At 46.2% G+C, this 11,654-nt stretch overlaps 1 protein-coding gene across 1 annotated transcript; it reads right to left on the bottom strand.

Moving 5' to 3' along the window:
* Positions 1-494: 494 nt before the first annotated feature.
* LOC122543795 (cofilin-2-like) lies at positions 495-8,596 on the bottom strand. Its single transcript, XM_043682575.1, has 4 exons — positions 8,395-8,596; positions 2,777-3,087; positions 1,938-2,014; positions 495-1,372 (listed from the first exon to the last, which is right to left on the bottom strand). Exons 1-4 carry the CDS (start codon positions 8,395-8,397, stop codon positions 1,260-1,262), a joined length of 504 nt encoding a protein of 167 aa, XP_043538510.1. The 5' UTR covers positions 8,398-8,596; the 3' UTR covers positions 495-1,259.
* Positions 8,597-11,654: the final 3,058 nt, after the last annotated feature.

The following is an 11,654-nucleotide window of genomic DNA, read 5'->3' as shown; positions in this document are numbered from 1 at the left end:
CTCTCCCACAGCAGGAAGAGGCTGTGAAGCTCTATATACAACTCTTTAAAAAGGTCAACATGAAAAATGAGTTACATTGAAAAGTGACAGCTAGCTAGCCAGGACAATTTCCCCATCAGCAAAGTTTGTGTAAAGACAGGAAAGTTTGACAGCCCTATACCCTAGCTGCTAACTTGATGGGAACACAACCTTGTAATGGCTAAGTAGCACCTGTTACTCTCTGCTCTGGACTCTTCTAGAAATGATTCTGGAGTAACTACCAGGAAGCACTGTGCCAGACAACAGTAGGTGTTGATTACCCTGACCTACTAGAAAACAGGCAGGTATTTCATCAGCTTGTGCCCTTTCAGATAGGGTTCCCATTTCTCATCCACTGCCCTCTAGATTCAATGGAAGGATTTTTCCAGTCAACCATTGTCCTTAGAGGGTTTTAAGGAGAAAGCTCCTTACCTCAGACATGAAGGCCCCTCAAGCACACGATACAAGAGACAGGATTTTTATACTAAGTTTATTTTAAGGATTAACAATGTTGCTTCCACATTAGTCAGGCCCCAAAATCCCTCCCAACACTTAACCATCTGCAAAACACAATGATTCAGACTTGGTCATCCTTGCCACCCCACCCCAATAACAAAGTTGGTCACATGATTGTGCAGTGTTGGGATTGAGTCGTCAGCCCTTACCACAGGAGAAATCTTGTTAGAAGTCCAGGAATGCTTACAAAAAAGTGGGGAAATGATACATGGAATGAACTGCAAAGGACAATCAAACCAGAATTATTCAGAAGCTGAAAGACATCTGGGTTTTGGGGGTGGGGTATAGACTTGCAAAAATTGAGACAAAAGAGTAATCAATTCAAGTTCGCATGATTAATGGTCTAAAAAATGTCTACGTCTTAAGCCGAGGTACGCCTACAACTTGCCAGTCAAATCTCCCAACTACTGGAATTAAGATCACATTGCATGGAATGATTGCAACAAGTTAATATTCAGGCATTGTGGTGGGTTTTCTCCCCTGCCTGACTTGTTCCATTGCAATCAGGCCTGGCCTTGAGAAAACAATTTTGGCAGCAAGTCTCTCTACAGCCCTTCCTTGCCTGATTAACAGTACTTGGATTTTTTTTTTGTCCCAGAACTTTCTAGTTAGGTCCCAATTACAAACAGGTTAAAGCAAGAGTCAGATGGGAAGATACATAAACTGAAGGTACTCTGCAAGCATAAAACCCACAGCATGTGACACGCATGGAAGCTGGACTGGCACTAGATGACTCTCTGTGATTCAAGTGCAATAACGCCTGATCCCAGCTTTGCTGCCAGTTCATTGCGGTCTGAGAAGTCCTCAATTGCACACACCTGCCACTCATGCTTCACTCCTGCAACAAAACAGATCAGTTTAAGAACATGCTGCACAATATTAAAATAATGCTGTATCCATTCAAGCCCACGTGAAGCTAAGTGCAGAGGCCCAGGTGAGATGTATCTCAGGGTGCCAAGGAAGGTGAGAGGAGACTAGGGAGGCACTGACATTCATTGTCACCCATGAATGGATAAATGTTTGATTAACATGGAGATGGGCTGTAAAAACTCCACGATTCAAAGCACAAACACCGGTGGATGCAGGTCCAACCTAGAAACTGCTGCTCATGGTTCAGATCACACCACACCAGGGTGTTCAGAAGCCTCCATTTTGTGGTTAAGTAAAAGATTGCACTCTGGAAACCTTGCAGAATCTTAACATTCCATTCAATAGTTGGTACACCCCACCCCCTCAGCGGATACAGGAAATGTGCAGACACCTATAGATATTCCATGCAGGAGGCAATTTATTCCATTGTCTTTGCAGTGTCCCTCCATGTGAGAATAATGACAGACACAGACCTCAAGACTTCAATATTAGAGGACAGCATGTTAAAATCTCTGCAAGGCAGAAAGCCATACCACACAGCTTTTTCCTCAAAGCCTCCTTGGAGCTAGCAAAAATCATTTTGCGATTAATAGGTGCATCATCAGGAGCCCTGTTGGAAAAATCAAGATAATAATGGTGAATGTCTTTAATAATAAAAAAGGATCCTGCACTATCCTTCCTCCCACTTTTCATACCAGGGCACACATGTGCAGTCATTGTTAATACCAGAGTTGTATGGAGGAGGGCACCAGACTGAACACATTCCACCCTCCCTCATGATATTCAGACCTCAAATTTATCCACATTATTCACCTCAACCACTTCCCATGGGAGCAAGTTCCATGTCATCGTCTCCCTAGGAGTAGGAGTTGCTTTTGAATTGCTGAAAAGCTGGTGAACATAATCCCAAACTAAACTAGTCCCACCTGCCTGCTCCTGGCCCATATCCCTCAACCTTTCCCATGTACAGAATATCGATTATCCCAAAAAGACAGGCAGGGAAGTATTTGGCTCAGATAACTGATCGTAAACAAAGGAAGCTATAGAGGACCTGAGATCTTGTTCAAATAATCTGAAATTCAGATAACCGATGTTTGGATAACCAATATTGTTCTGTACTTCTCCAAATATCTTTGGAATGTTGTAACTGTACCCACATCCATTTCCTCAGCTAATTCCACACACAAACCAGCCTGTATTAAAAATTTGCCTCATCTTTTTAAAACCTCTCCTCACCTTAAAAATGTGCCCCCAGTCTTGAAATGCCCCACCCTAAGGAATACCCCTCATTTCATAAAATTCTTTCAGGTCACCTCAAATTCCTACAATAGTCCAGGCTCTCTTTATAAGAGAAGAATGAATTAGAACTCACCAATGTATGAAAATTATCTCTTCCTTCTTTGTTTCTTTGGTCTCGAAGGAGGCATCATAAAGGATATAACAGCAATCTTTAAGCGGAAGCATTTTAACAAGAGTTTCAAGAGGGTCAGAAACATCTCCTCCTAAGCAATCTCCAACTGTGATCTGCCTGTCCTTATCCACAACTATGTTCTCTTTCTTGTCATTCAATGTAAGGAAGACAGCCTTCTTCCTCCCCTTGGTCTCCTCCAGGGTGCATGATTTGCGTACTTTCATGTTCTGGAAAACGGAGACGACTTCATCGGAGACTGCTACACCGGATGCCTGGAAAGACAAGTGCATGCATTTCCTCAGGTTTCAGATCACCCAACTGTCACTGGCTGGGCTACCCAGCACTTGCTGCCTATCCCCAGTTGCCTCTGAACCCACTGTCTCGTTTGGGCATTTCAGAAGACGGTAAAGTAGTGCACACTACTTTGGGTCTGGAGTCACACGTAGGCCAGACCAGGCAGGGATGGTAGATGTGGTTCCTGAAAAGGCTATTAGGAACCAGCCTCTAATTGAATGCTGATTTACTAATACCACCATGTGTTAGCAGAGGTAAAAAGCTTCACTAACCCAGCATCTCTGAACAGGATAATGATAACTGGAATGATTAACAGGCTGAGCCAGCTATCTGCTACAGAAAATGGTGATGCAGATACCAAAACTGGCAGAAAGGATCACTGAAAGTGAATAGAAGAACCCCTTAAAAGGCAGCATCCTCTCAGCAATTATCCTGTGACAGACCCTCCGCAATATTTCATTCTAAATGCTGAAAGCATCAGCCCAACCATTTCAGCCTGGTGAGTTTCTCTGAACGGTAAGGATTATAGCCTCCTTAAATAAAGGCAAAGTGCACTTGCCTATTTTATCCCCCATGTCTTTGCAATAAAGGCAGACTTCTCTCCTCACTGTCAAGCACATGCCAACATTTTTGTTTTGTAAACTTGATTGTACCCTGTATATTTAGGTTAACACCACAAAGCAGGGAGGCCCTGCAGAATCCCAATGGAAACACCTTCTCAGTCACAAACACCAACCACGACCTGGGGGGAGCACTTTCCTATCAGACTTGTTACATTCCTCTGGATCCCACAACTCTTGTTTTTAAAGCAGCCATTGCAAAATCCACTTGGACCAAGTTGATCAAACACGGTGCTCCTCAGAAACTTCACCATCCTGGAATACTCTGTGCCTGCCTTTCCTCAATCATTGAGAAACAAAGTAGCCAAGGCCTAAGCGTTCAGACTTCGCCTCAAACCTAATGACTGGTTTCTCCCCACTGTTTGTCAGTTAAACAGCTTTCAATTCTAGTCTGTATATTCCCCCATTCTCATGTGAATGAGTTTTGTTCATCAAAATCTTGATACTAATCGAATACTTTCTGAAAATCCAAACACCCAGCACTCACTGGATCCCGTTATCTGGCCATTTAAATAAATCCACAAGAGAATACTGCACATCCTTGCCTTTCATAAATCCATGCTGAATTCTCCCCAGCATCATCACAACTTTGGTCATACATTTTAGCAAATAACTGATGCTAGAACAGGTCTTTAGCTCCCAATTTGGTCTTTCCCTCATTAGGAGGTTACATTTGGCATCTTTCAAACTCCAGGAACCATTCTATTTCAAAACAAGGACAAGGGTTAGGGTACATGAATAGGAAGGGTTGAGGGGGATATGGGCCATATGCTGGCAAATGGGACCAGATTATTGGTCTCTTCCCCCTACACCACCAAGAGAATATGTCTTTTGAGATTCTGTTTCAAAACAAGGCAATTAGCAGCTCATTTTGCCTATGCAGAGGCTTCTCTTATCTTGCTTATGTCTTGGTCACTGCATTCATTGACTGGGTCAGAATTCAGCAACTCCCCCTCTAACAACATTGTGGGTGGCTCAGCAGCAGTAGTTCCAAGGAGGCAGCTCACCATGAAGGCAATTAGGGATTAATGGCAACCATTGCCTCTATCACTGCAGCATCCCCATCCTGATGTGGACCCAGCACCACTACTAAATGGGGACCCACTTCAGGTATCCAGAAAGGAGAGGCATGACAAGAATAAGTGTATGGTGCTGAAAGAGCACAGCCAGTCAGGTAGCATCTGAGGAGGGTGGAGCTGATAGGTGGGAAGGAAGATGGACAGATAGGACAGTTCAAGAGGGCAGTACAGAGTTGGAAGGTTGGATCTGGGAAAAGTTAGTGGGGGGGAAATTAGGAAACTGGTGAACACTAACTCCCACCTCCCACTCTGTCAAGGATATGCAACCCCTGGACCTCCTCCACTACAGGTCGTAGTCACTCGACATCTGGGAGGAAGAACACCTCAGCTTCCGCCTTGGGACCCTCCAATCACACCGATTCAATCTCCCCTCTCCCCAACCTTATCCCAGATCCAACATTCCAACTCAACACTACCCCTTTTGACTTTTTCATCTTCCTTCCCACCCCACCACTCCACTCCATCACTGTCCCAGCTTCTGTCTCTTACGGTCCTGCTTCACAACCACCTGTTGGGACTACAAGCTGGTGTAGTCTTGTTTTCAGCTTCAGCAGACCATACACGTTCACTTTCCCCCCGCAGGCACAGCAGCAGCTCAGGAATGCAGCACTCTCCTGGATGCAAGCTGGAGGTTTGGAACTTCTATCAACAAGTGGAAACATGATTGAACAAATTGATTCAGCTCACAGCTGGGATCAGCCAAAGGGAGGCAGGAAGACAGGTGGAAATTTCTTGCATGTTATTGCATTCACCAGTACAGACACGGATTGTCATATATCATTACAGGAAGGCTGTGATCACGCTGGAGATGGTGCAGATGAGATTTATAGATAATTTCAGCAATGAAGGAAGAGTGGATGGCTTGATTCATTTTCTTTGGTACAGGATGTGGAGGGCAGATTTATTAGGTATTCTCCCCTAAATCCACAAGAGGCTGCAAAATAGAGTTCTTCCTCAACAGAAAAACAACCAATTAATGGATTCCACACAAATCAATGGAAGATCAAAGGAGAGTTGAGGTTTGGAACTCAGACTGAATTCAAGGAAAGCAGTTTTGGGTGCCAGATGGATGCCCATTGAGAGCCCTCCACTGAGGAAAATTGCCAACTAAATGGAATAACTGAGCACAGCTTGATAATTCTTGTCCACTTTAGCCAGTTGCACTCTTTCCAAGATAGAACAGACTAAAAGGCAGATAAACAGGTTTCACTGCCCACTCTCCCACCCCAGACATGGGCATAAATAAACTGCGACAGGGACCGATTGCAAGGCCAGGAAATGGGGAACTGGCTTCAAGCAGGTCAAACCCAACAATGAATACATCTCACTTGGCAACTCAGTGCTTTAAGAATGACCTTATTAGGCAAAGTATTTGACACTTCAGCTGAAGTTTCAATTTCACTGCATTTCAGAACTCACGATTCATAGACAAACTTTGATTTTTCCAACAACAGTGCAGACACCCTGACTGTGCTCGTCAAACCTCTACAAAGTATTCAGTAGGTAACTTCTGTTTTTTTTAAAAAAAGAAACTAATCAAGTGACTAAGTGCCTTTGCAGAACTGAAGGGAAACAGCACTTTCACAAGAGTGAATGTGGGTTATTTCCACTGAAGGTTTTAAAAAGTTAGATTCTTGCCTAATCAGACCTGGCCCCACATTAAATAAGCAGCTCTGACAACGGGGAAAGGGTGAGGCCAGTACCGCACAACAGGAAATGCTTGCAACGACAAAAAATCTCTAGCTACCAATACCCTGCTTACTCACCATCCCCATGTAGACACCTCCTACTCCCCTCGTCTAACATTCAGGCCAGAATTTCTCAAAAAAAAAGTGGCCAATTCAGAGACTGAACCCATTTGTAGATACCTCGCCAACTCTTCAACGCATCTCTACATAAACGAAAAAAAGGCAGCAAATCCAGGAGGATGATGTGGAACATCAAGTCAGCCTGCTACACTGGAAACCGAGCAGATGCTCAAAACAAAAAGAGCTCAATTTTAATCAAAGGCACTGCCGATGATCACGGGACTCTGCTGCACCCTAGATACTGCCATAGGAAAACATTAACCTCTATTCACCTCCACACCCTTACCACATTGTGTGCCCACAAACCCTAATCCACTAGGCTGCACAGATATGAGCGCAATCCACTACTCCTCTCTCTCTCTTTCTCCCTCCCCCCCTCCTCCAAAGCCATTTTAAAACCAGTCAGTCAATCATGTCCCATCACCATCCCCAATGACAAAAGTCTCCAAACACAGATCCTGCAAGCATCAGAATTCGTTAGCTGGGAGCTTTATTTTGTTGGGGGAGGGTAGGAATAGGGAACCAACTGGCTAAGAGAAAGTGAGGACTGCAGATGCTGGGGATCAGAGCTTAAAAATGTGTTGCTGGAAAAGCGCAGCAGGTCAGACAGCATCTAAGGAGAATCGACGTTTCGGGCATAAGCCCTTCTTCAGGAACTCCCATTCCTGAAGAAGGGCTTATGCCCGAAACGTCGATTCTCCTTAGATGCTGTCTGACCTGCTGCGCTTTTCCAGCAACACATTTTTAAACCAACTGGCTACGCCAAATTCCCAGAGATACATCTGGGCAGCTCTTAACACAAGAGGAGAAGAGTCGAAGTCTCACTGAGGTGAGCTCAAAACCCCACCTAACTGAAACCCAACTCCTCGAAGCAGTCACAAAATGTCGTTTTCCTCTTTTTAAAGATGTGTGCATGGAAGGCGAGTGCAGCTAAATGCTGCGGGAGGGCGCCCTGCAATTCTGCAGGCTGAGCCCAGATCTTGCAAAAAAAAACTGGGGAGAGAATAAAGCTACAGATGTTAAAATACATGCATTTTTCTGCAAAATAAAAAAAGCAATGTTTTGCATACTCTCATCAGCCCAAGGACACTGGAGTGATCGCTAGACAGTCTAAACATGCCCAGAGGTAACGGAATTCAGAGAATAAAAAAAAACAGGACTTTCTACCAGGGTGGGGCGGGCAGACAGACCCAGGAGCAAAGAAAAAGATACACGTAACAAAAATAATAACCCGACCGACCATTCCAGACAATGCAAAACTCGGGGGAATGGGGGGACGTCAACCTAGAGATTTAACACACAAGGTTTGTTGGTTGGGAGGGGGGGGGAAGGGAGAGAGAAGGAAGGCGGAGGAGCGTAGTTGGGGCGAGGGCCCGCCCGCACTGAAAACAAACCAACGCAGCCGCCCCACACCACCTCGGGAGGGGGGGGTCCCCCAAATACATTAAACACCCGGCGTTCTGATTGGACCTGGGGGGGGATCGCGTCCCACGGGGTCTCCTCGCAGTCGGTGGCAGGGGTCCACTCGGGTATAAAAAGCCACCCCCTCGCGGCTCAGCCCCCAGCCGCCCCACGCGAAAGGCGGGAAGGGGCTGGGGAAGGGGGGGAACAGCCGCTGCAAACGGAAGAAAAGGGAGACATTGTTTTAACCGCCCTCGCGGTTGTCGCCTGCCGCGTTTGGGGGGGGGGGGGGAATCGAGACGAACAAAAGGCTGAAATTTCTCTTTTTCTTTAAAAAAAAATAAACACCACAAATAAAAACCTCTCTTTCTCCTCACCATTTTTTAATACCGCGGCTCGCTTTCGACCAGTTTTCCTTTTCCTCTGCCGCCACTCGGCTAACGGTCGGGAGGGGAGAAGAGAAGAACAGAAGAGGCGAAGGGAAAAACGTAACGGACGCAGCTCCTCTGCAGACAACGGACCCGGCGCTCCGGAAGGCTGCTCCGCACGGTCTGACAACGACAAGAAATAAAAAGGGGAAGAAAGCTTTGCCGCGCCTTCCACCCCCCCTTTATAAGGCGGGAAGCAGCCCAACGCCGGCTGCGTGCGCATGTGCAGGAGTGGCCGGGAGGGGGGCGGGGCCTCTGCTCAGGCTTCGACAGTTATTTTATCACCTTCCCCAGCCCCACACTCCCAATTCCATAATCGCGGCTCCCACCCTTTCGTGTGCAGCGCCACTTTTTATTATTGTTGTCGCAGCTGGAGGCCGTCGATTTGTTTCTTTCTGGAAAACAAAATGAATATGGTGTTTCCACCACCCCCCCAGCTGTCCTCCGCACGGGACTACATCTCCCGGCGGGCAGCGGGGCGCTCAAAAAACACGCCCCCCCAGTTAGCCACTGCGCAAGCGCCGATGCCACTCAAGCCGCTGAGTGCGGGTGAAAGGTCGCTGCTCCGGCACGTCACTGCCTGGCGATGGACGCTGGGAAAGCGAGTCTTCTGGATCGGTCGCTGCCGTTGGTTTGGATGGGCCGCCGAACTACAGCTCCCAGGGTGCACCGGCTGGGAAAGGCGGGGTTGCCAGCCGAGCGAAGGAGAAGACGACGTCGTCGAGGAGGAGGAGGAGGAGTTGGCGGCCATGTTTTTTTTCCGATATCTTTGTTTTATTTTCCGGAATCCGCTATCTTGCTAGGAAATAACGGAGGTGGCTGCTCGGGCGGGTCTGAGGGACATTGAATCGTCGAATGCGGGGGTGGAGGAAAGGCGACGTTTTAAAATTTACCTCAGGATTGTGTGGTGATAGGGTTGTAGTGAAGGTAGCCAATGGCTGCCTTTGGAGAAGAGCTTCTGGCCATATATGGCCAAGAGCTCGCAATTGGGATGGCGTGAGCCCAAAATGAACCTGTTACTTCCTTATTAGGCAATCATGCATAGCCATATTTTATTATATATATCTCTCTAACTATAAGAACTCTGCTGTGCAGGGGAGCACTAGCTTTTTAAAGAAATTTTGCTTCATGTTGATGTCACCCAACTGCATTTTACGATTATTATCCATATTTCCAACCTTCCACTCTACATGCACCTGCTAGCTACCCTCTATATTCGTCACATCTATCTGCTCAGAGATTACATCCTTTATCTGCATTCTGATCAAGGAAGTGCTATGGAGGCATGAGGCTGTGCAGACCATGGTGCCTGCACCAGCTCTTGAAACCATTGCTTACTGCTGATATCCTGCTGCTTCTTGCCAGTACCCTTGCCCGTCCATCTCTGTTCGAATAATTATCCAGTGCCTTCTCTCGAATGCCTCAATTGATCCTGCCCTTCACTCCACCTCCAGGCAGACTGTTCCAAAGCCTAACTGTTCGCTGTGTGCAAAGTATTTATAGATCATAGAGATGTACATCATGGAAACAGACCCTTCGGTCCAACCCGTCCATGCCGACCCAATCTAGTCCCACCTGCCAGCACCCGGCCCATATCCCTCCAAACCCTTCCTATTCATATACCCATCCAAATGCCTTTTAAATGTTGCAATTGTACCCACTTCCACCACTTCCTCTGGCAGCTCATTCCATACACGTACCACCGTCTGTGTGAAAATGTTGCCCCTTAGGTCTCTTATATCTTTCCCCTCTCACCCCAAACCTATACCCTCTAGTTCCGGACTCCTCAACCCCAGGGAAAAGACTTTGTCTATTTATCCTATCCATGCCCCTCATAATTTTGTAAACCTCTATACGGTCACCCCTCAGCCTCCGGTGCTCCAGGGAAAAACGCCCCAGCCTATTCAGCCTCTCCCTATAGCTCAAATCCTCCAACCCTGGCAACATCCTTGTAAATCTTTTCTGAACCCTTTCAAGTTTCACAACATCTTTGCGATAGGAAGGAGACCAGAATTGCATGCAATATTGCAACTGTTGCCTAACCAATGTCCTGTACAGCCGCAACATGACCTCCCAACTCCTGTACTCCATACTCTGACCAATAAAGGAAAGCATACCAAACACCTTCTTCACTATCTGAATTAAACTCCATCTGCCACTTCTCAGCCAAACAGCCCATCTGATCAAGATCTTGTTGTAATCTGAGGTAACCTTCTTCACTGTCCACTACACCTCCAATTTTGGTGTCATCTGCAAACTTACTAACTATATCTCTTATGCTCACACCAAATCATTTATGTAAATGACAAAAAGTAGAGGACCCAGCGCCTATCCTCCACTGGTCACAGGCCTCCAGTCTGAAAAACAACCCTCCTCCACCACCCTCTGTCTTCTACCTTTAAATTTGTTTTCCCTCTCCTTGCATTTGCTTCTTTAGCAAATCAATTTAAATCTGGGACCTCTGATTGTCAATCTGTTTACAGACAGAAATTTCTGTATGCAGATTCCAGAAGATTTTTGAAACGTATTTTCTTTAATCCCTTTGTTCCTTGCATTGTTGCTGGAGATCATGCTAAAATAATCTGCATCTATTTTTCTTCTTGAACAGAGGCTAAGTTGTGAGGAGGGATTGTACAAATCATGTATGTTTTTCCTATGATTTAGAAGATTTAAGGGAGAATCATAGAATCCCTAAAATGTGGAAGCTGGCCATTCAGCCCGTTGAGTCCATGCCAAACCTCCAAAGAGCATCCCACCCAGATCTGCACATTATTCCTGTATTTCCCAAGACTAATCCACCTAGCCTATATATCCCTGGAAAGCGTAGGTAATTTAGCATAGGCAAAAGGGTCCTTTTGCCCAAACGTCTAATTTCCTACTCCTCGGATGCTGCCTGACCTGCTGTGCTTTTCCAGCACCACCCTAATCTCGGAAATTTAGCATAACTAGTCCTCCTAACCTGCACGCTTTTGGATTATGGGAGGAAACCAGAGCACCTGGAGGAAACCCACGCAGACACAGGGAGAACATGTCACTCAAGGCTGGATTTGAAGCTGGCTCCCCGGCGCTGAGAGGCAGTAGTTTCCATTGAGCTATCATGCCACTCTGCTCTGATCTAAGTCATCAAGATATTAACCAGAAATGACAGGGTAGATAAAGGTAAACTATTTCCACTGTTTGGGGACTCGACTACAAGGGGGAAAACAAAA

The sequence above is a fragment of the Chiloscyllium plagiosum genome, chromosome 45, assembly GCF_004010195.1.
Source record: "Chiloscyllium plagiosum isolate BGI_BamShark_2017 chromosome 45, ASM401019v2, whole genome shotgun sequence".
In the NCBI taxonomy this organism is placed as follows: domain Eukaryota; kingdom Metazoa; phylum Chordata; class Chondrichthyes; order Orectolobiformes; family Hemiscylliidae; genus Chiloscyllium; species Chiloscyllium plagiosum.
The sequence above is the reverse complement of the archived record's forward strand: the minus strand, read 5'-3'. Positions and strand labels throughout refer to the sequence as shown.